The sequence below is a fragment of the Mytilus galloprovincialis genome, chromosome 12 (genome assembly GCF_965363235.1).
Source record: "Mytilus galloprovincialis chromosome 12, xbMytGall1.hap1.1, whole genome shotgun sequence".
Taxonomy (NCBI): domain Eukaryota; kingdom Metazoa; phylum Mollusca; class Bivalvia; order Mytilida; family Mytilidae; genus Mytilus; species Mytilus galloprovincialis.
In genome coordinates, this window is record NC_134849.1 from 1,323,221 (window position 1) to 1,351,068 (window position 27,848).

Here is a 27,848-nt window from a genome sequence, read left to right on the forward strand (position 1 = left end):
CTAATGACGAAGTACAGAACAAAATCCCTAGGAATGGTTGAAGTAGGATTCCTGGCTTTACCAGTCATATACACCACATCAATGCAATGCACATGATGCAGGAATTAGGGAAAAGGGGGTCAACAAATTGGTTAATTAATCTAAAGGAAAAATATCATAATGTTTGGACTACCTCATTGATTCTATCTGTTAGAATATGCTATTTAGTTTTAAATCACAATGCTGATAACATAAAGATTTTTTAATCAAATTATTATATATCCCTGACTTTAAGGGAGATAACCTGGTATTTATTTTTGACAGATTTAATATTGATATTTTAGCCTTGTTTATTACCGTTAAAGAATGCAAGTATCCTCTTACCTATTAGCAATGATTAGATTAGTCAGGTTGTAGAATCAGGTGACATCTTTGTTATAGACAGGTGACATACTCGTAGAAGAAGGTTATATGTTTGCTGGCTGAGGAAGGAGTTACAATTTAATTTAGATGCAGACTGTTATTTTCTTTCCTTCATTAAATGAAATTTTTCATAAAATATTTTAACCTTTTAAATATTTTTTTTTTTTAACTTGAGGATTACGGCATAGTTAATAAGAACTCTTCAGTTGTTTGTTACCCTTCGTGATTACATGAATTTTTATTTTTTTTTTTGGGGAGGGGGGGGGGGTGTTTTAATATCTTTAGTTTCTGTTTTTATACGCCCGTCAAAATTTTGACGGGACGTATTATGGTATACAAATGTCCGGTGTCCGTCCGTCCGTCTGTCCGTCTGTCCGTCCGTCCGTCCGTCCGTCTGTCCGTCTGTCCGGCGTAAACATGTCGCACCGTAACTTGAGAACGACTTATCCAAATTTCATGAAACTTAATAAAGTTGTTTCTTATGATGGTCAAATGATCTGTATACTTTTTGGTGAAAATAAGATTTAAACTTTTTGAGTTACGGCACTTTGTAACTAAAACAGGGGTGTGTTTTTTTTTCACATGTCGCACCGTATCTCAAAAACGTTTCTTGATTATTGCTTAAAACTTTACACACTTCTTAGTTATATTAATCTTAATATCTGTATACTTTTTGGTGATGATTCAAAATTTCATTTTTGAGTTTTTGAGTATTTTATAAAAAAGGGGGAGGGTTTTTTTACATGTCGCGCCGTATCTCAAAAACGATTTTTGATTATTTCTTAAAACTTTACACACTTCTTTGTTATATTAATCTAAAGATCTGTATACTTTTTGGTGATGATTCAAAATTTTATTTTTGAGTTATTGAGTATTTTGTTAAAAAGGGGGAGGGGTTTTTTACATGTCGTGCTGTATCTCAAAAACGATTTATGATCATTGCTTAAAACTGTACACACTTCTTTGTTATATTAATCTAAAGATCTGTATACTTTTTGGTGATGACTCAAAATTTTATTTTTGAGTTATTGAGTATTTTGTAAATAAGGGGAGGTTTTTTTTTTACATGTCGCGCCGTATCTCAAAAACAATTTATGATTATTGCTTGAAACTGTACACACTTCTTTGTTATACTAATTTAAAGATCTGTATACTTTTTGGTTTCATTCAAAATTTTATTTTAGTGATATTTGTAAAAAAATAACAGGGTGGGGAGGGGGGGGGGGGTTCACATGTCCCGCCGTGTCTCAAAAACAATAAATGGTTATTGCATAAAACTTCCACACAAGACGTCGGGCGTATCATGCGCTCATGGCGCAGCTGTTTATTATTGTTTTGTGGACTTTCTCTTTTCTTTTTTCCTCCTTTGCCTATTGCCTTTGATTATCTCCCCTTTTACAGTCTTACTTTGATTGATTATCTCCCTTATTATCTACTAACTTTATTTAGTTATTATTCTATGAAGTTTGGCTGTCACAACAGACTTGGTTTTAAAATGACGGCTTTCTGCACTAATATAGATTTGTAAACTATTGTGTTATTTTGATTACTAATATACAGTTCTATGCTTGTATGAAATATAACAGGACTCAAACTGGGGACAAAAGTGTAAATATGTTCATAGCAATAACTATTTAACAAAGAAATTATTTTTAGTAATGTTCAAACTACTTTGTTAATTTTAGGTTTTTCGGGGAGCTCTTGTACTTGAGAGGGCTAAGGTAAAACTGTTTGTTAATGTTTGCATGTTACAAGTGGTACAGCATGATTATAGTATTGACCAAGTGTTGTTTGGATTGAATAGTAAAACACTTATGTCTAGGTGTTGTTGTAACACAGGGTATTCACATTTTTTCCTTGTAATTTGATGTAGTACACTCAGGAATTCAATTATTTCCATGGAATTCGACAAAGTACACTGGGTATTCACATGTTTTCCTTGTAACTTGATGTAGTACACTGGAAATTCTTTTATTTTCCTTGTAATTCAACGTAGTATTCTGGGAATTCATTTGTTTCCATGGAATTCAACAAAGTACACTGGGTATTCACATATTTTCCTTGTCACTTGATGTAGTACACTGGGAATTCAACATTTCATACTTGGAATTCATTTATTTCCATGTAATTTGACGTTATACACTGGGAATTCAATTATTCTTGGAATTTACTGAGTACACTGAGAATTCATTTATTTTCTACAGAATTTGACGTTTTATACTTGAAATTCATTTATTTTCAATGGAATTTCCATAATACAATAGGAAGTTTTATTTTCTGTGATACAGCTTATTTGAACAAATAATAAAAAATATAGATCACTGAAGAGTTAAAAAAGATATTTCAATTTAAGTCCAAAAAAATCACATTTTTGCACAAAAGGGAGATAATTGGGAGCTTTTTCAATGATATGTTTACATTTTGAAAATTTGGGCCAAAACAAATCGATTTTTTTGGATGATTTTTGTACCAAATGAAAAAGTAACAACTAATTAAGTAATAATAATAAAATTTGTAATGAAAAAAGAAATTTTTATTTTTTTCCTGAAATTTTTGTACCCTCTAGCCTCTTTAAGGTATATTAGAAATGATTTTGTGGAACATCTATATAGAATTGTTATGATGTTTGGGTACTGGTGTCCTATAGACAAACTCTTGTTTATTGATATGTTATGTTTTCACTCATAATAATTGTATATTTGTGAAATTAGAATTATTGTTTGTAATAACTTGTTTTAAAATTTATTTAAAGTCTTTGAATATACGGGTAAAAATTCAGGATTTTTGAAAGTTATATTGAACCATTGAAATGAAAATGGTAGGATAATATTAAGAGAAAAAAAATGACTTTTGTAAACACAATTTGCTTATTAAAAAAATGATGTATAAATAATTTTCACATTTTATTTCACAGTTTCAACTTCGTACACGGCTCCCTAAGGTTAAACCAATGAAAAACAAAAGACCCTCGTCTTTACCAACCACTAAATTAGTTTCCGTAGACTTGAAACCAGTAAGAATAGTCAATGGTCATAGGTCCTTTTCTCTGGTAGCCATTACTAAATTCTCTTTAGACTTGAAACTAGTAAGAATAGTCAATGGTCAAAGGTGTTTTTGTCGAGCCTGCAACTTTTGTTGCAGAAAGCTCGACATAGGGATAGTGATCCGGCGGCGGCGGCGGCGGCGGCGGCGGCGGTGTTAGCTTACTTCTTAAAAGCTTTATATTTTAGAAGGTGGAAGACCTGGAGGCTTCATACTTTGTATATAGATGCCTCATGTTACGAAGTTTCCGTCAGTCACATGTCCAATGTCCTTGACCTCATTTTCATAGTTCAGTGACCACTTGAAAAATAAGTTCAAATTTTTTGTAATGTTGAATTCTCTCTTATTATAAGTAATAGGATAACTATATTTGATATGTGCGTACCTTGCAAGGTCCTCATGTCTGTCAGACAGTTTTCACTTGACCTCGACCTCATTTCATGGATCAGTGAACAAGGTTAAGTTTTGGTGGTCAAGTCCATATCTCAGATACTATAAGCAATAGGGCTAGTATATTCAGTGTATGGAAGGACTGTAAGGTGTACATTTCTAACTGGCAGGTGTCATCTGACCTTGACCTCATTTTCATGGTTCAGTGGTTATAGTTAAATTTTTGCGTTTTGGTCTGTTTTTCTCATACTATATGCAATAGGTCTACTATATTTGTTGTATGGAACGATTGTAAGGTGTACATGTCTATCGGGCAGATGTCATGTGACCTTGACCTCATTTTCATGGTTCAGTGGTCAAAGTTAAATTTTTGTGTTTTGGTCTGTTTTTCTCATACTATATGCAATAAGTCTACTATATTTGTTGTATTGAACGATTGTAAGGTGTACATGTCTAACGGGCAGATGTCATGTGACCTTGACCTCATTTTCATGGTTCAGTGGTCAAAGTTAAGTTTTTGAGTTTTGGTCTTTTTATCTAATACTATATGCCATAGGTCAACTATATTAAGTGTATGGAAATATTTTATGATCTTTATGTTAGTCGCACAGGTTTTATTTGACCATGACCTCATTTTCACGGTTCATTGCACAGTGTTAAGGTTTTGTGTTTTGGTCTATTTTTCTTAAACTATAAGTAATCGGTCAACTATATATGTTGTATAGAAGCATTGTTAGCTGTACATGTCTGCCTGGCATGGTTCATCTGACCTTGACCTCATTTTCAAGGTTCATTGGTCTATGTTTAGTTATCTTGGTTAATGTTAAGTTTATGTGACAATTGTTATAAAGCTTAGCTTTATACTTAGGACTATCAACATAATATCAATGATTAGTATAGAAGGCGAGACATTTCAGCGTGTGCACTCTTGTTCTTTGGTAGTGGTTACTAAATTAGTCTTCATAAACATCAAACCAGTAAGAGTAGCCAATGGTCAAAGGTCTTTTACTTTGGTACCGGTTACTAAATTAGTCTTCATAAATATCAAACCAGTAAGAGTAGCCAATGGTCAAAGGTCTTGTTCTTTGGTAGTGGTTACTAAATTAGTCTTCATAAATATCAAACCAGTAAGAGTAGCCAATGGTCAAAGGTCTTTTTCTCTGGTAGAGTCTTGGTGTTTATAGGGTTTCTTCTATCTCTTAGTCGGTTGGCTGGTCGCTAGATCTTTTTCTTCTTGTTCAGTTTAAAATCATGTATTTATAAAATTTACGTTTGTTAGATTTTTCTGCGATGGTTATTTGTTTTTCTTTTTGGTGAACTACTTATAAATTTTAACATAGCTGGAAGTTTTCATCTAATAAATAAATAGTTATACTAACACTGTAAGAGTGATATTTAAAAATGTATTTATCATATAATAATATGTAAAGAAATGTTAATCCCTTTAGTCATACATAATGCTATTAAGTTCATAAATTCAGATTTTCTCACACATTTTTATCATATATTGCAAAATAGTATTTGTTCATACATTGCTATTAAAGATTACAAAATATTTTTTTGTATTGCCAAGGGATCATAAAATGTGATTTTCCAATTGTATCTTACATTTCTGAGGGATCTGCGGTCGTATCAGGCTGAGATCAGCGTAGCATTATATTTATATTGCCAATTTAAGGGATCACAAAAATTTGATTTTTCTTTTGTATCTTACATTTCTGTTGGATCTCAAATGAATTCTTTGAAAGTATAATGCTATTAAGGATAAAAAGAATGATAATAATTTCCTCATCAAATAATAAGGGATCTCAAATGACATGTGTGATACATTGCTTATAGTTATCCCAAAGAGAGGTGTGAGTAACCTTTTTCATACATTTACAAGGGCTTTAATTTTGTCACTGTGATTGAGTGGTCTATTAAGATCAAATACTCAGTATTCGCTTGTCTGTCCGCACAGAATTAATCTACATCAAATACTCAGTATTCGCTTGTCTGTCCGCTCAGAATTAATCTACATCAAATACTCAGTATTCGCTTGTCTGTCCGCTCAGAATTAATCTACATCAAATACTCTGTATTCGCTTGTCTGTCCGCACAGAATTAATCTACATCAAATACTCAGTATTCGCTCGTCTGTCCGCTCAGAATTAATCTACATCAAATACTCAGTATTCGCTTGTCTGTCCGCACAGAATTAATCTACATCAAATACTCCGTATTCGCTTGTCTGTCCGCTCAGAATTAATCTACATCAAATACTCTGTATTCGCTTGTCTGTCCGCACAGAATTAATCTACATCAAATACTCAGTATTCGCTTGTCTGTCCGCTCAGAATTAATCTACATCAAATACTCTGTATTCGCTTGTCTGTCCGCACAGAATTAATCTACATCAAATACTCAGTATTCGCTTGTCTGTCCGCTCAGAATTAATCTACATCAAATACTCAGTATTCGCTTGTCTGTCCGCACAGAATTAATCTACATCAAATACTCAGTATTCGCTTGTCTGTCCGCTCAGAATTAATCTACATCAAATACTCCTTATTCGCTTGTCTGTCCGCACAGAATTAATCTACATCAAATACTCAGTATTCGCTTGTCTGTCCGCTCAGAATTAATCTACATCAAATACTCAGTATTCGCTTGTCTGTCCGCTCAGAATTAATCTACATCAAATACTCTGTATTCGCTTGTCTGTCCGCACAGAATTAATCTACATCAAATACTCAGTATTCGCTCGTCTGTCCGCTCAGAATTAATCTACATCAAATACTCAGTATTCGCTTGTCTGTCCGCACAGAATTAATCTACATCAAATACTCCGTATTCGCTTGTCTGTCCGCTCAGAATTAATCTACATCAAATACTCTGTATTCGCTTGTCTGTCCGCACAGAATTAATCTACATCAAATACTCAGTATTCGCTTGTCTGTCCGCTCAGAATTAATCTACATCAAATACTCTGTATTCGCTTGTCTGTCCGCACAGAATTAATCTACATCAAATACTCAGTATTCGCTTGTCTGTCCGCTCAGAATTAATCTACATCAAATACTCAGTATTCGCTTGTCTGTCCGCACAGAATTAATCTACATCAAATACTCAGTATTCGCTTGTCTGTCCGCTCAGAATTAATCTACATCAAATACTCCTTATTCGCTTGTCTGTCCGCACAGAATTAATCTACATCAAATACTCAGTATTCGCTTGTCTGTCCGCTCAGAATTAATCTACATCAAATACTCAGTATTCGCTTGTCTGTCCGCTCAGAAATAATTTACATGTACTTCTCAAAATAATCTATATAATTTTAAACTTGCTATCATGGTGTTTGATAGACCATTGCACATCAGTGAACAGACCATCACTTTCAGTGTTGCCATCGCATCTCAGCTTGACCATTGCACTTCCGCCTCCCCATCACATCTCGGAGTCCTACATTTTAACAAACCAATGATTGCATGGGTTCTACAAAATGAGAAAATATAAAAAAAATTGACTTTTTTTTGTTTTTATTCTACATTGAATTCATTATTCTCCAGACAACAACCAGTTTTGAGAAATTTATGAGAAATCAAAAGAAGGACAGCCATTTTGTCAGTAAATATGAAGGGAGGAAAAATGGAGGTATACCATGTTTTGCTGAAGAAAGGAGTATAGAAAGAGCTCAAAAGGTAAAAATTTTGTGTTTCCATTTTGTAAATGTTTTAACAAGCAAGTACTCCAGTATCACTAAGGAAAATTTAAAGAGTACTTAGTTAGTACATCCTCTCTGAGTTGACATCCCTAATATATAATTCATGCACACAAAAAATGTATGTTGATTTAGTGGTTATCTGTTTGTATGCAGACTTTGACAAAACCCTGAAAAAAAATATCCTTAAAATTTAAGTTTTCCTCAATCCAAGAAAATTGGTGCCTACAAAAATAAAGGAATTCAAAGTATATAATTTACATTAGCTTATCAGGGGCGGATCCAGCCATTTTAAAAAGGGGGGGTTACTAACCCAGGACAAAGGGAGGGGTTCCAATTACATGTCCCCATTCAAATGCATTTATCGTCCAAAAAAAGGGGAGTTCCAACCCCCCGAACCCCTCCTCTGGATCCGCGCCTGCTTATTATGGAATATACCTAAATGGCTTCTGAAATATTTACATAGGTGATAAAACCATTTTTGAACTAAAATATCTATGTTTTTTTACATGTATTATTTATTTTTCCCTCAGAGAATGGCTGATATGAAGAAAAGGACAGAGGAGGATAAACAAAGAGAATTAGCTTTCTTTGTAAGTTTAGATAATTGGACAGGAATATTTGGCGAACTTTTTCACTGTTCTAGGCAGTTAAATTGATTTGTTTGAAAGAAACTTTTTCATTAGAACACTCAAGAAATTTAAGGACTATGCTAAAATAAGGATTTCATTTTAGTTTTAAACTCTTTGATTAAAAACGTAAAGGAGTTAAGATTTAAAGCTGTCTTTTTTATTCCACCAATGGTGGAAGTTTATAACGACCACTTATTACTTTTTATTACACAATTTATAATATTTTACTAGTCATATGACCAAATGATGGACTATATAAACAGACAGAGACAACCTCCACCTTTATTTGAAAAAAGAGTATGTTTATGAAATTTAGTCTAACCCCCATTGTTTGTTACATAACATTTGGTGGCAGCAATTGTATATTTAATTAAATATTGCAACAACACAGTTGCTAAATAATGTAATAAGAATGGCCTAATTTGATAACATTCCTAATTACCTCAATCCTGTAAGCTTACAATCTATTTGCATGAATATAACTTAGTATAAAATATGAATTGCATGGATAGATTTTAGTATTTTCCTTCAGTGTATTTATCATGAGATATCAGTACTTTGCAATTTATATTATTTATAAAATGGGTAAAACAATCATTGCTTTGCCTAAATTGGTACAGAATTTAATTGCTTTGGCCTAACTTGATATAGTATTTTAGTGTTGTATACTGTAAACCAACCTATTTTCACAAGCAATTAATTTTCCCAACTTTTGCAAAGAGGAAAAATTTCGATAATATATAAATTGTCACAAATATGTAAAACTACTTAACTACATCAATTATTAATTTGAGAATTGCAAGATTAAATCGCTGTGAAATGGGCTACAAAGGGTCAAACATGATCCAATTAAAGTATCCCCAAAATAAGTTGGTTTACAGGAATCACCTTGCATGAGGGGGAGATGAATCCAATTGTTTTCAGATCATAGAATTTATAATTATATCTTGTATGTAGGATCAGTATAATAGTGTAATGCATCGTTTAACTAGCATTAGCAGTTACAAGAAAATGAAATTTACATGAATTGTATTTTGAGCATATTACTTTTAAGACAATTGCTATAAGACAATTCAACTGATTGAATTTGTATGAACAATCTGTACTACTTATAATGGGGGTGTTATAAGTTACCTTACTATACAGGGGGAGAAGGGGTCAATATTTGTTCTTGACCATTCAGGGGGAGAAGAGGACAATAGTTTTGCTCTTGACCATATATATATATATAGCTACACAGGGGGAGAAGGGGTCAATATTTGTTCTTGACCACGCAGGGGGAGAAGAGGACAATAGTTTTGCTCTTGACCATATATATAGCTATACAAGGGGAGAAGGGGTCAATATTTGTTCTTGACTACGCAGGAGGAGAAGGGGTCAATATTTGTTCTTGACCACGCAGGGGGAGAAGGGGTCAGTATTTGTTCTTGACTACACAGGGGGGAGAAGAGGTCAATATTTGTTCTTAACTATGCAGGGGGAGAAGAGGTCAATATTTGTTCTTGACTACACAGGGGGAGAAGAGTTCAATATTTGTTCTTAACTACACAGGGCAAGAAGGGGGTCAATATTTGTTCTGACTATACAAAGCGAGAAGGGGTCAATATTTGTTCTTGACCATGCAAGGGGAGAAGGGGTCAGTATTTGTTCTTGACTACACAGGGGAAGAAGGGGTCAATATTTATTCTTGACCATGCAGGGCGAGAAGGGGGTCAATATTTGTTCTTGACCACACAGGGGGAGAAGGGGTCAATAATTGATCTTGACCACGCAGGGCAAGAAAGGGGGTTAATATTTGTTCTTGATTACACAAGGCAAGAAGGGGTCAATATTTGTTCTTGACCACACAGGAGGAGAAGGGGTCAATATTTGTTCTTGACTACACATGGGAAGAAGGGGTCAATATTTGTTCTTGACTACACAAGGCAAGTAGGGGTCAATATTTGTTCTTGACCACAGATAAGTGTTAATTTTATCTCTTCTAGACCCCAGAACCTCGACTACAGGTAATACCATTGTTTGGCTGTTGTATGTGAGCTAATATTTATCTTGTGTTGCAGAAATGTAAAGTTCACTCATTTGTTTCACAGTTTGTCATTGTTGCCTTGTTGTTTCACAGTTTGTCATTGTTGCCTTGTTGTTTCACAGTTTGACATTGTTGCCTTGTTTTTTAGCTTTTTTTTTTATATCAGCACCCATGTCACTTCAACAGCATATGTCTCAAATATAGAAATAAGGAAATGTGATATGATGGTCAATGAGACAACTGTCCACAGTACAAATAAAGTGGATTTAAGAAACTTTAGGTCACAACCTTCAACAATGATGCAAACTCATACCTGATAGTCGGCTATAGAACTTGCCTCTGCTTGACAAAATGTAAAACAATGTAAACAGGAAAACTAACAAGAGTATGAATAATATTAAATAAACCAGCTAGATACTCTTTTGTTGTGTCCTCTTGAGATTTACTGTGGAATCATTATTTTCATGGGTATTAATTATAATGGATTGAGGAGGACAACGATGGAAGACTTTAATGACCTTGACTGGCTATACACCACTTTCAAGGTTGGTAATTATAATAGATTGAGGAGGACAACGATGGAAGATTTTAATGACCTTGACTGGCTATAACACCACTTGCACGGTCGGTAATTATAATGGATTGAGGAGGACAACGATGGAAGATTTTAATGACCTTGACTGGCTATACACCATTTGCATGGTGGGTAATTATAATGGATTGAGGAGGACAACGATGGAAGATTTTAATGACCTTGACTGGCTATACACCATTTGCATGGTGGGTAATTATAATGGATTGAGGAGGACAACGATGGAAGATTTTAATGACCTTGACTGGCTATACACCACTTGCACGGTCGGTAATTATAATAGATTGAGGAGGACAATGATGAAGATTTTAGTGACCTTGACTGGCTATAACACCACTTGCACGGTCGGTAATTATAATGGATTGAGGAGGACAACGATGGAAGATTTTAATGACCTTGACTGGCTATACACCACTTTCAAGGTTGGTAATTATAATAGATTGAGGAGGACAACGATGGAAGATTTGAATGACCTTTACTGGCTATACACCACTTGCACGGTTGGTAATTATAATAGATTGAGGAGGACAACGATGGAAGATTTTAATGACCTTGACTGGCTATAACACCACTTGCACGGTTGGTAATTATAATAGATTGAGGAGGACAACGATGGAAGATTTTAATGACCTTGACTGGCTATACACCACTTGCACAGTCGGTAATTATAATGGATTGAGGAGGACAACGATGGAAGATTTGAATGACCTTTACTGGCTATACACCACTTGCACGGTCGGTAATTATAATGGATTGAGGAGGACAACGATGGAAGATTTTAATGACCTTGACTGGCTATACACCACTTGCATTGTGGGTAATTATAATAGATTGAGGAAAACTTGCATTTTGATGGACATTTTATTTTGTGGTTTTGCCAAAGTCTGCATACAAGCCTATAGAACATTTTTGTTTTGTTGAACACTTGAATTTTAACTCCAACATTGACCACAAACTCCATAAAAAATGGGTATCCTACAAATAATAATGATTCCACAGTAATTAAAAAGTGAATGATTTTTGCTTGTTTAACAACCCTAACTTGTAAATGGTTTTTAGGTCTAAATTTTGGACTTTCATTTGTTGTTTATTTGTTGGTTTTGTGTTTTGTTTTAGTTTTATGATAAAACAACTAATTATTTGATATTTGAAAGATTAATGTTGAACAAATAACAGTAAAATGAAATTTTTTGTGGATTGTTTGACATAGAAAATGTTTAATGATTTATCCAAAAATATTAAAGTCAATTCAAAGAGCTAAAATGTGGTCGAAAGTTTTATTCATTAACTAACCAGTGTGATACACTAAAAGGACAATATTGAAATTAGAAGAAGTGCTTCATGCAAACAACTTGTTTAATGATTGTTCCCATATTCTTCATTTCAAAGAGGTCTGAGCATATACAGATTTATAATTGTGAAGTGTTATATTATGTCCAAATATATCAGCTGTATATTTTAAGATGCTTAATTGGAGTGCTATGTTATGTGTTAAATGGGTGATGGGTGCTTTCCTAAAAAAAAAAAAGACTGGCTTGGATTTTTTTTGATTTAAGTGAAACAAAATGTTTTTGACTACAACTATTTTTGGCTATAATTTGTAACACAGATTTTCAGAAAATCCAAATAGTCAATGATTATTCTTATGACAGATCAAAGTGGAATTTGGTTTGTAATGGAATATAGATATTTGCTTGCTAGAAAGTTCAGAGAATTTCTTACATTTTGACAGCACATCTTGGACTACCCTAAATATAAAGTATGAAAATATTATGTAGCTATATTATGGTGGAAAATGGAATAAATAAATTATGTGGACTTTGAACATAGTAAAATGTGCTACATATTTTTGAGTAAATTAGCACAGCAATCTTCTTATCTGAGTTTGTACTGTATCAGAACTCTTATAGAGGCGATACTATAATATTTGCAAAATGTTAAGATTTTGAAAATTTTCACCATTCAATTATTTAGTTAATTCTCACATAAATGACATTTCTTTCAGTAAATATTTTTTTTCATTTATTATGGCCTTTAATTTATTAATTCAGAAAAAAATAATTTGTACACAGGGCTATAGCTGTCTTTAATATTTTTGTCCTAAAAATAGTGTTGTTAAAATCAAGATTCTCTAATTTTTACTTTTTACAATTTTGCTTACCTAGCTTCCATAAACTTGAAATTATAATGAAGCTTTTGCAAAGAAATGGCAATTAAGGGAACAGACATCAGAATTATTCTTTGATTATATTAATTTGGTTGTTTAACTATGTTGTTTTAAAATGAGGAAAAATTCTCATCGAAATTAAACCATATTTTTTTAGGGCTTAGTGTGAGCAAGAATTGTATAAAACTGTAGTTTGTATATTTTTTGCTAATTATAAGAATGGAATTTCGACTATAATTGGGCTGGTTATAGTTTGTGTATGGTTGCTAATTATAGATTTGGATTTTCCACTCTACATAATTTGGGCTATTCATAGTTTGCTATATTTTCTATTTTCTTGCTTTTCCTAACCTGCTACATAGTGTAATGAGGAAGACGGAATGTATAACCATCAAATCATGTCATTAAGACGATCGTTAACACAAGATGATTTAAAACATCGTCTACAGGTGGCGCTACACGAAGGATCAGCCAACATTGCTCAAACACTTGTAGGACTAAATGTTAGAACAGCCTACACTCATGCAGGTAAGGTTTATATGGGGATATGTTGTGAGTATGTCTACAGCATAAATATGTTTAGTTGCACAATATTTACTAAAAGTTGATCTCTTATGAAAAATCAGAAGTAAAATTTGTGACAAAAATTGGGTGGTCTGAAACACAAAACACTACCTGAACAGGTAATTTACAATTTTCAATTTTTCAAGGGAATGTCTGACCAGATCTGAGGTTGGGCACTTGGATAATTTGCATATTTTACATAAAACTATCAAAAGCCAGAAGACAATAAACTCATCTGAGATTTTCTACATCTGGATTTTTCTATGTTCAAAATAATGGTATCCTGACTGTTTAAATACAATTGCCTTATTAAAAGTTACAAATATATTACTTGGAATTTTCATTTTGAGATTAGCTTTCAGCCGAATATAAACTAAAAAGAGCATGTACGATTTCTAGTTTCTATAATAACACAGTTCTTTTTCTTTTTCTGCCTAACATAAGAGTTCTGATAGTGATTTCCCTGAAGCAGTCTCATCAAGGTTGCCACGGCGTATTATAACAGTTCAGCAAAATATACCAAGGGCACTAACTCCTCCACCACCCAGGAGGAGTTACCCTTTTGCTATATGTGAAGGTGTTCCTACATTGGAGGAAACATTATCACAGATAAGAAAACCACCTAGAGATCCATTCGAGAATTGTGAGTCAAGGTTGTGGTTGGCTGGCTATTTATTCTGTGAATTAACCAAGAGTTTGTTTGAGCTAGCCTGTCCTGTTTTAATTGTGTATGTCTTATTGTTTGACTGTTTACCAAGTTTTGTCTGTGTGGCTGGTCCAGGGTGTTATTTTCTAACATTTCTCAGCTCAAGACTTCTCTTGGCTAGTGACTTCGTTATTACTTGGAATATTTAACTATAACCTGTGTTTTGATTTCTATCTTAGAGACTGTAGATTGAATTCCTTATATCCTGCTAATGTACTCAGAATATAGTATATATTTTTATTATACACATGCTAGATATGTTTGTCTTGTATGTCTAATTGTTAGGTTTATAATATAGTTATATACTGACTTTGGTGTTGGACATTAAAGCAATAATGTGTTTGCTACTTTAATCAGTTTTGTGAAATTGAGGAAATTATACATTAATTTTGTTAATTGTACAAATTTAAAATCTCTTGTTATTTTTTTAGTTGTTACAATTACAAGTTGACCTAGATTTAATTCCTACTCATATTATAGTGCCTAACAAGATTTTGTGAGGGAATTCGATGCTATACCACTGTTCATTTCAACGCAAGTTATAACAATACCACTATACCAATCGAAATGAAATTTTTTGCAGTGTTTTGAGAAATGATTTTACTTTGTAGTCACATATTGTTTGTGAAACATTTTATGTTTTAAAAGGATGAATTTTCTGTATAAAGTCAATAATTATGTGGACTTTTGAAGCCCAAACTTTGTATTGCCTTAAATACATACATGAAAGTTTCGAAAACTGTACCAACACAGAACAACATGTTTATGAAATGATAGCAAAACTTTTGGTTGACAAATTTTTATTCGTTATTGCAAAAAAATTAACTTTGAATATCTTACATTTTCTCCCTACCCAATTTACCCCTATTACTTATTTTGATGTGGACCGGTCATTGTTATTGAAAATAACGCAATTTGATTGGATTGAATTATAACAGTTTACCTTCTAACTGTTTATGCTTTTCATACATGACTATTGATTAAATCAGAACGTGCATGAATGTGACTAACCCGAGTAATCCAGTCGTTATATTACGATCACTTCAATCACTCCATTAACTCTGGAGGACAATGACCATAAGGGGGCGCCGTAATTATTCGAGTTAGAATGTGACAGTAACTAAAATGACCTTCAAACTGGACACTGGATGAGTCCATGTTATGTTTTATCAATTAAAGTATAGGTACGGAAGGTAAGAATTGCCAATTCTCCTATTTTCACAATTTTCTCCAAATACACAGTAGATAGATTATTTTTTTAATAGGCAATTGTGGAGAAAAACAGAAAAAGTTTACAAATAAGAAGTTTTATTCCAATCAAAAAGTCATTTTTCGAAGAGAAATGCCAAAATACATTTTACGCACGGCTACGCCAGGAAAAAATATTATTTATCTTACAAAAAATATGATTTTTCAGTCTCATAGGAACATACTAATTGCAATTAATCCCAAACTAAAGAAGCCTTAAGTCAAAATATGTCTGATCTACCTATTTTGGGACCCAAAAAGTCAATACAATCGTTTTGAGGTCAATTTCGTCTACCTCACAAAATCTTGTTAGTCACTATAATTGAAGAAAGAAAATGTTAGTTTCCCCTAACATGTGGAAATTATCAAGCCTCAAGGCAGGAAAATCTTCATTTTATTTTTTGATTCTTCAAACCTGATTCTTTTTATTAATTCTATATTGAGGTTCAAGCTGTGTAAAATTAAAGAAATGATAATTGAGTAATGCTGAAATAAAAAAGATTGCTTACCAGACAATTTTATAAACCAACATTGAAAATGTTAATTTTCATTAATCCCTTTATGCTTCTCACAATACTACATAGAACTCTCTCACACACTCTCTCTCTCTCATTAGTGTTTGAATTAGTTAGATGTAGAACTTAGGAAAAACTATTTACTGAATTAGAGTGTATTTTTTTCTGGAGATGTTCAAAATTATTATTTACTTAATTTTCACCTCCTTCAATAGATAACTGTAAAACCATAAATTATCGCTGTCTTTATTATTGTGAAAAATGTGACAGGTTTAGCTTCCTAATATAAACTTCATTTTGATTTTTTTTTTTATAAGGCCATTTTTTTATTTTTTTTTTAAATTTGATGGTTTGTGGATCCACCAACCCGATTTTGCTGATTTCCAGAATGAAAATAAAATTGACTTTTCATGCTTTTTTTTTTATTCCTGCCTACCCTAACAAATGCATTATCCCTGAAAAATAATTAAAATATTCTATTTTTATGAAATGAAATGCATTAACCACTAACAAAATTGATAACACTTTCTGTTGTGAAAAAATAAAACTTCCAGTTTACGTTTCTAACAATAGACAAATCAATTATAACTGACCTTGAAATGTCGTTTGTGCAAATAATTTGGACAGGGTGAAGGCATCAAGTTAAAGTACTGAATATTAACAAATCATTTGGTATAATCTTGTTTCATAGATAATAAAAAAATTATCATCCATTTGGATAAAAAAAACGGGAATGCGAGACAACAGATTAACCCAATATTCTTGTTTTTCCAGTGGACGAGTCTATTAGGTTTTTGACACGTGTGTTTTATATTTTCGTACAACGTTTTTACATTTTTTTCTTTATCAGTTTTCCTGTTTGAAGATCATTATTCACCAAGTTTTCTGGAGTTGATTAAGAGCTACGCGAATCTGTTTTTCTTGTTTCTGAAATGACGATTTTATTTGTCTTTGTCCGTGCAGATCCCCCCTTTTTTTGCTGTAAATTATTAGACAATGTCATGCAATGTTTATAACAGCTGAGCAATAATATTTCATCTAACTAAATTTAAGAAATGATGATAAAATAGCATAACAAACATATTGTTAGAAAGGTGAAGTAGATAATAATTTTGCATATTTTTCTGTCTTCAAAGATGATATTTTTTCTCTTTTTTTTCCCCCGACCGACCATCCCGACTTTTTCATGGGGAAAATCTGTTAACCAACAAATTAAAAAAACTGTGGTCTAAACAAGATTTTTCTCAATATTAAGAAAAATAAAATCACATTAAAGTCTAAAATATCAAAATCGCAATAATAAATACACACAGTAATTTCTGAATTTACAGTATTATACATTTTATCATTTTATTTACAGTTTTATTTGAAACTGAAATAAGTGAGAAAATCTAAACTTAATTTGAAAATTAGAACACTGAGTGCATACTTTTCTCATCCTACAACAAATGTTGCCAAATGGCCCACATAAGATAACTTTCCTATAATGATTGATCAACTGTTTAAAGAGAGTTATGTCCCTTGGATATATTAAATTTATGGAAAATGGCCTTGTTAGCGCTTGTTTTAGTGTACATTTCTTGCCAGATTTTATAAAACTTAAATTATATTATATAAGTAATGCCCTTGAAGGTCTGTTTATGATACAATTTATTTTCTTTAATAAGATAATCAGTTACTTATAGATTGTTTTAAAGAAGATGAAAAATTACTTTTGTAGTTATTGCCCTTGGAAATATAAAATATATGCAATGTATGGGGATATTGGAAATTTGTTCTTTTATATTCTATTGAAATGCAAGACCTAATTAAATTTAACAACAAAGGTTAATGTAAATATTCTTATTACTTTTTACTATAAGATAAAGATATTGTCAATTTTATTTTTTTCTGTGCATTTTAAATTTGTGTTCATGGTATCTTTTAACTTTTACCTTACAGATGCATTTCGAGACATGAATTCTACAATGCCATCACTACCTCAGCCCAGAGACATAAGGTAACTTATAATTGTCAACAAATGTTCATTTTTTGTTCTTTCAGCTTATTTTAACATCAGTATTTCTTTTCAGTTTTTCATTGTAATTAACCATGTGTAAATGATGTAAAGTTTTTTTTTCTGCTTCTTTTTATTAACTTAATGCTTCATTTATACTATTTAATTGTTGTCTAACTTCAGTACAAATTTATAAACTTTTCTTGCAGTTATATATAAAAAGCTAAAAAATTTGAATCAAGATGTTTTAACTCAAAAAAACAAAGAATATAAAATGAGGCGATGTGGTATGATTGCCAATGAGACATCAACTATACAACAGAGCTATATACAAATAATTAGATAGAAGCAACCATAGGACACAATGTACAAGACCTTCACAACAATGAGCAAAACCATTTGCCCCCGGAAATTTGCCGTGAAGTCAGGCCCTGACAAAATGTGAAACAGTTGAACGAAAAAATATATGAAATATATTAGTAAAGACAAATACATGTATGTGTGTATTGTTAACACCTAAATATGTTTAGCAATGTATTTGTAGCATACCTGCCAACCTTCAATGGAAGATCTCCTTCTTCTATATCCTGTAGGAGGGATAATATTTGCATGTGCAATTTACCTTTTATCACAAATGCCTGTTAATCTTTATAACTGACTTGAAACATTACTTTATCTATATAGGGAGTAGATCTGAGTTAATTCCCCTCTTTTAATATTTATTGTCATGTATTAGAAGTTAAGGGGAGATAATAAATATATATAACTGCAAGAATTGTTCCTGTTTTATTTTGTGTTTGCATGCTATCTGTATATTATTTACTAACCAATGATTGCAGTACTGATGACGGGAGCGGTGAAAGTGAGGCTGACTTTACCTCTGCCACATTATCTCTAGCTGCTAGGAATAATCCCTATGTTCACCAAGACTCTGTTCAGTTACAAATGCTTCCATTAGATGTCACATCAAAAAAGTCATACAGGTATACGAATATACATTTTAATACAACATAGACGTATAGGACTATACATTTTAGTACAAAGTACAGGTATAAGAATATTTAGTCATATCAGCACACTAATAATTTTGGATATTTTTCACACTTCCACAAAACATGGGTTTTATGTTTTTATTCACACTCCCATAACAAGTTTGGAATTCCACACTCTCAAGTTGATGTTAATACCCACAAACCCACACTCTCAAGTTGATTGTAATACCCACAATTTCACACTCAGAATTAATGTTTATACCCACAATTTCCAGAAGTTAATACATCAATGCCATAAGCCAAGTTACTGTTCATACCCATAATTCCACACTCCAAATTAATGTCTAAGCAATTAAAATTTTGAATTATATTCAAAGAAAAACATTAACATTTATGTTGCTGTGTATTATAACATTTGTATGTTTAGGAAAGACTATTTCTAGCAACTAATTGTATTTTAAAATAAATGACTAATTTTAATAGGAAAAACTTAATTTTAACAAGGTCATAGTAAGACTATACAAATCCTTGCTTTTGAAGAAAAAATATGGAAATATTATTAGGGTAGGTTATAGGTTATAGGTTTAGCTGTAACACAAATATTTTTGTGTGGTCTAACTAACAGAAACTAACTTTCATACTTTAATGATATTTAAACTAACTTACATTATATAGTGTGACATTATTAATAACTGTTGATTTATAGATGGATTTCAGATAAATGACAAATACAAATTTTCAGTTATTTTTAACAGAAGAAAAGGTCCCTAGTAAGGACATCACAAGTCCTATATTTTGCCCATTGAAAAGTAGCCATATATGTTCTTTGATTTATCCTTACTACACTGAAGTTAAATGTATGAGGTGTTCACATTTCATGAAATGGCAATTGAAACAAACAATGACGAAATTTCTTTATTTTCTTTGTTTGTATCAAGTTCTAAGTATATACATTGTATGTGATTGGAAAAGTATGTGCCAAACCAAAGTTTGATAATATTAAGAAAAGGAGTAAGGGCAATAAGCCCCCAGGGATCCCTTATTTGGCCTAGATATTAGTGTCTTTCTTCTGTACAAATAAATAAATGTGGCCTTTATTAGTCTTGTATTATTTTAATTTTAGTTTCTTGTGTGCAATTTGGAAATTAGTATGGTGTTCATTATCACTGAACTAGTATATATTTGTTTAGGGGCCAGCTGAAGGACGCCTCCGGGTGCGGGAATTTCTCGCTACATTGAAGACCTGTTGGTGACCTTCTGCTGTTGTTTTTTTCTATGGTCGGGTTGTTGTCTCTTTGGCACATTCCCCATTTCCATTCTCAATTTTAAATGTTACCTCTTGACATAATACTTTTCCTTATATACATCTAGTAATATTGAAAACTGCTTTTTGTCTCGCCTTGACAGAGTCAAAAAGCCAGACATAGGTATGCTGTTTCCGGCAACAGCAGTGCAACAATGTATTAGTTTGTGATTAGGTCTAGTTGATGGTAAACCACTAGTGGTAGGTCAAAGATATTTGGTATACAGTTGTATTAGCATTGACACATCTCGTTACCATGGAGAATATATGTGATAACAGTTTATGTCACTAAAGTGTCAATATGCACAATACATTAAGGCAGGCAATAATAGTCAGGCGGGCAATAATAGTCGCTTTTTTCTTACACTCCTCTGTCTTTATAGTAAACATGGATATAATAGCAAGTTTCAAAGCTGGAAAATTTTGAAAGATGTGGTTAAATTTTGAATTAGTTGAGATCCTCAATACATCTAGGTATATCACAGTCTTGCAAATAACACTCCACAACCGCTCATACATGTACTGTTCAGTGTGAGCCAAGGCTCCCTGTTGAAGGCCGTACCTTGACCTATAATGGTTTACTTTTATAAATTGTTATTTGGATGGAGAGTTGTCTCATTGGCACTCATACCACATCTTCCTATATCTATATATGGGGTTAAAACATTTTTACAGGAGTGGTCCAATATCACGGACCACTAGAAGACAGCCCACAACGTCTATTAAACCTATGTGGAGTAATATTAAATTTTATTTTAACAGGAGTGGTCCGATATCCCGGACCTCTAGAAGACAGTCAACACCGTCTATAACTTTCAACAATACTCCCCCAAACATATTCCCTGTTACTGACGAGATTAAAACAGAGAAAAGACCTAGAATAACTCCTAATGCAGGACCATTGGTAAGGCTTATATTTATTATAATCTTCTATAAAGTCTATTTATAAAAGTCAAATGATTGACTATTTTACAATCTTTTTTTTGTTAATTCCTCTGCATCTGAGCACACATGTCACACGGTAGGTAAATAAAAAAATTAATTATATTTAAAATATTAAAATTATTTTAAAAGAAAAGCTAATGTTAGGGGATATATTTATAACCTTGATTTGAATATTTTGTTTTTTATAAATCTTTAAAGTATATTCTGGTTCGCCTATTCTGTTACATGGATAGCACACAGAATGATACACCTGTTTAGATGTCTTCTGATAGCTATAGCTCAAAGAACGATTACTTTAACCAGTTCAGACATCTTCCATTTGTTGTTTCATGTGAGATTCATATAATTAACACAAGTCATGTTTCATTTAAATCAAATAGGAGTCATTATTAAAGGGATTTCATTTAAGTCTAATATCTGAGAAGGAATGACATGTAGGTATGTGATGAGTGATCCCTTCAAACCCCTATATACAACTGATAGATATCTATTTAATCTGATATCTTAGTACACGTTCCAGTCAACAATTCCAAATCACTATAAAGAAATGTGTTTTTTCCTCGGGTCACAATTGTTTTTTTCATTTCTTTCTGTCTGCCAAACCTTAGATGTTTAATCAGTGTTAGATAATCAGATAATTTTAAAATGTTTATAGTGAGTTATTTCCCTTTGTCTGTGTAATATTTGGTTATCCTATAGTAATAACACTGTACTGTTTTGTGTGGTTTTGTGGTTTAGTGGGTGCTGAAGGCCTGAGTTTGATTCTGGCTCAGGGCTGGCAATTTCAGTACATCACACACACTTATCTGGTACTTAGACCAGAGTCTCAACTAGAATGGGTTCTTTGGGAGCCTTTCTTGGACAAAGTTGTCCTCTACTTTGACCTGGAGAACAATCTTCTGATATTACTCCTGTTTGTCTGTTTCCACCTAGTGGCCTGTTGCCTCCCCCACCATAATAACTACTCTGCCCTGTGTCATAGCACTGCCGTTTTGTTGTGGTGGGGATTTTTCTTATAAAAATTGTCGTAAATATGTTAGTGACTAGTGATACATCTCTTTTGGTCTTGATAGGGAGTGCACATGGATTCCACTTTACCAATACTATATCAAGGTTTAAATGTTATCTTTGTTTAGCAGACAGGAAGTGTACATACATGTATGCCACTTTACCAATACTATAGCAAGGTTTAAATGTTATCTTTGTTTAGCAGACAATATATGGAGAGGAAGCTGTACCAAAGGTAGACTGATTGAGAGTTACTCATATAAAAAGTTATCTTTGAGTTCATTTTAATAACTGATCCATTTGATCAATTGCTGTTATCAATTAATTTAAATAGTTTAAGTTGAAACTTTTCTAAAAATAGAAATTAAAAGTTTTTGAAATAATTATAGTATTTTGGGATATTTGCAAAGGGAATGGAATCATTGTTTTTTTTTAGAAAATGTTGTCTTAGAGTTAAGTTAAGGGTTTGGACAAAAGCATAAAAGCATCCCTGAAAAGTTAGGGAGAGACACACATAGGAATCAATGAGATAAAACATTTCCAGATTTAATACTATTATCAAAGTCAGGAAACAATTTTACAAGGGAGGTATAATTGAGCAGGGACAATTATTGGAGTAATGGATTAACTTAAATCAAATAACAGCCTGCATTTATACAAAATAATAAATTAATGATGAGCTCAAAAACATAAGCATTTGAAAGGAGTAGGTCCAATAAGACCCCTTTTTGGCCCCAAAATATAGCAGTTTTACAAAATTGTTAAAATGTAAACTTTTAGTTATTCAATGGACAGTAGAATGCTTCTGCTTCATAAATATGGGCTGTTTTTGACAATACAATGCACATTTTTCGGGTACTAGCACCAATAAGTCATGCTAAATTACTGAAATCTTCATAATTCTAGCATTTTAGTTAATTTTTTGACCGTTTCCGTGTGAAACAAAAGTGGCCGCATTCGTGTTCGTCCTAAATATTGGAATGTAAGTTGTATTTGATGATAATACATAACATTTATAAAGGTTGAGGATGAACACGGATGCGGCCACTTTCATTTTTGACAAAAACCATCTGAAAAGTGACATTTTTCAGCATGTTTGGTAGATTTTTTATATTTAAGCTTGAATCTGAACGTTTTTAATGACTTAATTACTAGTTAAAATCTTTTACATAAATTAATTGAATCAAATGAAATAGACACTTAAGTCTTTATAAAGTGGTCAAAATCTTTCGTCAGATGAATCTGAAATTTGAGGCCAAAATCGGTCCTTACCGGACCTACTCCTTTGTATTGCTTAGTATGCTAATGCTTATATTAAATCATTATAAGAATTGTAAACTAAAAACATGTCTCCTAACTCATAAAATCATAAAATAATTACTTTTTGCAGTTTATGCTGACCTTATTGCTTTTATTTGACTGTTTTTTGCTAAAGTAATTTTTGTGTAAACAAAACACTATATATGGGACTGACTTGATATCAAAATCTGCTATCTATAAAAGGAAAATGTGGTATGATTGGCAATGAGACAACTCTCAACATGAGACCAAATGACACAATCTGAAATCGCTTACAGAATGTATTCTTCTGACGTTTCATTCTCATTGAAATCTTGTTCTGGAATTATTCCAAAAATAGATGATAAAAGTGGAAAATATCAATGAATTTTAAAAATATGAATTTCGAACAGCTGTATACTTCTGTTGCCTTTATTTTGCAGAGGATGAAATAAAAAGGCTTATAAAAATTAAAAATATAGAATTAGTTACCTTTTTGCACCCTTCAGAATGGCATTGCAGAGGAAGCCATACAAAGGCTTATAAAAATAAAAATATATAATTAGTTACCTTTTTGCACCCTTCAGAATGGCATTGCAGAGGAAGCCATACAAAGGCTTATAACTAAAAATGGTGACGGTGATCCTCAAAATAAATCAGCAGCCATTGCTAGAGAATACATGAACGTTTTATTGGATAGATTAAAGAAGAGGGCAAAAACTGTTTTGTATGACCCAGATTTATTGTCTGATGTGGCTAAGAAGTATATCACACGTTTGGTATTGGGTGATGGGGAAAAATAGAATTCATTGGGTTATAAAGGTCAAAATCAAGTCATCTAGTCACATGTTTGGGTATTGGGTGATGGAGAAAACTTAGAATTCATTGGGTTATAAAGGTCAAAATCAAGTCCTCTAGTCACATGTTTGGTATTGGGTGATGGGGAAAAATAAAATTCATTGGGTATAGAGGTCAAAATTAAGTCCTCTAGTCACATGATTGAAATTGGGTTATGGGAAAACTTAGAATTCATTGGGTTATAAAGGTCAAAATGAAGTCCTCTAGTCACATGTTTGGTAATGGATGATGGGGAAAACATCCAATTTATTGGTTTATAGTGGTTAAAATCAAATTCACTGGTACATTTTATTGCTTTGATAAAATAATATAACCGTTTTTATAGCGATATCACATTACATTTGATAATTTACACATAATTTTTTTTTCATAAAACTGAAACCTGTTGGTTGAAAAGAAAGTGATTCCACATGAAAATAAGGCTCAACATGTTAAATGAATTTTTAATTCAAGAAGATTAAAGATGTAAAATGAATTTTTGATTTGAGATTTAACATGTAAATTAAATGCACTCAAAGGATTGGACATAAACATGCAGATGGAGTAGGGTTATTTATTTCATTTGATATTAGTATTATCATTTTGTAGAGGTGAGAGTTTACTGGTGGATTTTAGACATTGTACTTGAGTTCTGCAAAGCATACACAATTATCTGTTATTTTGTATATAAAGGTTTTAATCACCGTTAATTGAGTTTCATACTCAAGTATAAGTTTGTTAAAAATAATGCATTTTATATAATAAAAACATATATATATATATGTTATTTAAGAATTTAATATGGACATATTTATGAATTGGAGGTAATTTTTCCTTCTTACATCTACTCACCAAAAATTGAGATTTTGAATGTGCATTATCGCCTTTGTCACAATTTTGGTAGTTTGGAAAAAAAACAAGGAAAAACTCGCATCTAAATTTCAAAAAGCTTTTATATTTCATGAAATATTACATGTTCAAAATGAAAAGTAATGCATATTAAACAAATGAAATACTGGCAACAGTAATTATTGATTTACTGTAATTATTCATTTTTTTATCCATTGTAAATGAGAACATTAATTGTGGTTTTACTGTAACTTACATATTTTTTTTCCATTGTAGATAAGAGGAATAAAAGTGAAAACTGAGTCATGACACAGGCTTATCTATAGGATGTAATCAATTAGAAACTACCCATAATGCACCTTATTGCTATTTGTCAACAGCTACTGAACATATATCATGATCCTTTAATATTTGGTGTCCAGAAGAAAATTGTAAAAACAATGTTGGACCCCATACAACTATAGTGTTTGTTGTATGACGTCAATAGTTTAAGTGTCACGAAATCTTGCAAAGATGTGTTGCAGATTCTTAAATAGCTATGAGGTCTATAATAAAGACTTACTGCTTATTTTACCATTTAAACACATGAATCTTTTAAAAGGATTCTTTTAATTTTACATTTAAACACACAGATCTTAGAAATGGATTATGCTTAATCAACATATAAAAACATAGATCTGAGAAATTGATTATGTGTAATCAACATTTAAACACATATATCTTAGAAAAGGAATATGTATAGTAAACATTTTTATCTTAGAAATGGATTGTTATTGAACACTTAAACAGATGGATATTAGAGACAAATTAAAATGCTAATTGAACATTAACACATAGACCTTAGAAACGGATTATGTTAATTGAACATTTAAACACATAGATCTTAGAAAGGGATTTTAGTTGAAAATTAAAACACATGCTTCTTAGAAATGAATTATGTTAATTGAACATTTAAACACATGGATCTAAGAAATGGATTATGTTAATTGAACATTTAAACACATGGATCTAAGAAGTGGATTATGTTAATTGGACATTTTAACACATGGATCTAAGAAACGGATTATGTTAATTGAACATTCAAACACATAGAACTAAGAAACGGATTATGTTAATTGAACATTTAAAGACATGGATCTAAGAAACGGATTATGTTATAAATTGAACATTTAAACACATGGATCTAAGAAACAGATTATGTTAATTGAACATTTAAACACATGGATCTAAGAAACGGATTATGTTATAAATTGAACATTCAAACACCTGGATCTAAGAAACGGATTATGTTAATTGAACATTTAAACACATGGATCGAAGAAACGGATTATGTTATAAATTGAACATTTAAACACATGGATCTAAGAAACGGATTATGTTAATTGAACATTTAAACACATAAATCTAAGAAACGGATTGTTATAAATTGAACATTCAAACACCTGGATCTAAGAAACGGATTTAATTATGGATCTTAGAAATGGATTTTTATTGAAATTTGAATATTGTCAGGGATTATGTTTAGTGAACTTTTAGTGCTACAATTCTAGTTTGTTAAGAACAGCCACACTAACAACAAAACTCTGTTCTTGAATCACATGACTGTCACATGACAATATCTTTACAATGTGGTAATTATTTAGAACATTGTGTTTATTATAAGGATTTTATTTAAGTTATTGGTGACTGGAGCTTGTTAGATATAATGCAATATGTGGTCATATGAAATCATGCATCTATTAAAAACGAGAAAATTAGCAATGGGTTATATAACAAATTTGTAATTTTGTGTGTATAATTATTTATTTATTTATTGTTTTTTATAAAAAGCATTTAGAAATTATTTGATATCAAGTTCTTATTGATATATAAGGTTTACTGAACACATGTGTTAAGATGGGTTTAAATATGACATATGTTAATATGGGTGGAAATTTGACATGTGTTAATATGGGTTGAAATTTGACATGTGTTAATATGGGTGGAAATTTGACATGTGTTAATATGGGTTGAAATTTGACATGTGTTAATATGGGTGGAAATTTGACATGTGTTAATATGGGTGGAAATTTGACATGTGTTAATATGGGTGAAAATTTGACATGTGAGCATTTGTATATATTGTAATGAATGAAGTCAGGAATCCTCGAGCAGGAATCAAATGGTTAACATAATGTATATCTGTAAAGACTTGCCAATCAGTGCCATTATGTGTATAATGTGTAGGGACTGTGATTGTTTAATGCTGTGATATTTTCCTGAATTTTATTGAACGCTATTTATACTGCTGATTTTAGGGTTTTTTTCTACAAAAATATGTAAAATGTTTGGTTAACAATTTTGGTAGCCAAAAAAATTCTGGAAAATCATTGATCAAAATACACATAGATGAAATTTACAGTGTCTTTTTTTACCCTGCCATTAACCAATAGAATTGCTATCACCTAAAAAATGGATTAGAAATTTTACAGTCCATCTGAAACCACCTTGAGGCAGTTTTGAGGCTTTAGGAAATAGCAGAAGTGAAATAAGAAAGATACCAAACTCACAGGAAAATTCAAAACAGAAAGTCACTTATCAAATAGCAAAATCAAAAGTTCAAACACATCAAACGAATGGAAAACAACTGTTATACTACTGACTTGGTACAGGCATT

At 31.9% G+C, this 27,848-nt stretch overlaps 1 protein-coding gene across 5 annotated transcripts in view; it reads left to right on the forward strand.

The window, feature by feature from the left end:
* LOC143053849 (uncharacterized) overlaps positions 1-27,586 on the forward strand; it is a 147,975-nt gene extending 120,389 nt beyond the window's left edge. For 2 of the 5 annotated variants that reach the window (XM_076226632.1, XM_076226633.1), the window contains 11 exons: positions 2,088-2,123; positions 7,383-7,514; positions 8,068-8,127; positions 8,398-8,463; positions 10,152-10,172; positions 13,960-14,158; positions 17,926-17,983; positions 18,820-18,963; positions 21,038-21,179; positions 24,094-24,233; positions 25,469-27,586. In XM_076226632.1, coding sequence (XP_076082747.1) covers positions 2,088-2,123; positions 7,383-7,514; positions 8,068-8,127; positions 8,398-8,463; positions 10,152-10,172; positions 13,960-14,158; positions 17,926-17,983; positions 18,820-18,963; positions 21,038-21,179; positions 24,094-24,233; positions 25,469-25,472 — 1,002 coding nt within the window. In that variant the 3' untranslated portion in view covers positions 25,473-27,586. Of the gene's footprint in view, positions 1-2,087; positions 2,124-7,382; positions 7,515-8,067; positions 8,128-8,397; positions 8,464-10,151; positions 10,173-13,313; positions 13,480-13,959; positions 14,159-17,925; positions 17,984-18,819; positions 18,964-21,037; positions 21,180-22,430; positions 22,464-24,093; positions 24,234-25,468 lie in introns of all 5 variants that reach the window. The other 3 variants (XM_076226634.1, XM_076226635.1, XM_076226636.1) reach the window with 3 other exon arrangements.
* The last annotated feature ends 262 nt before the right edge of the window (positions 27,587-27,848 follow it).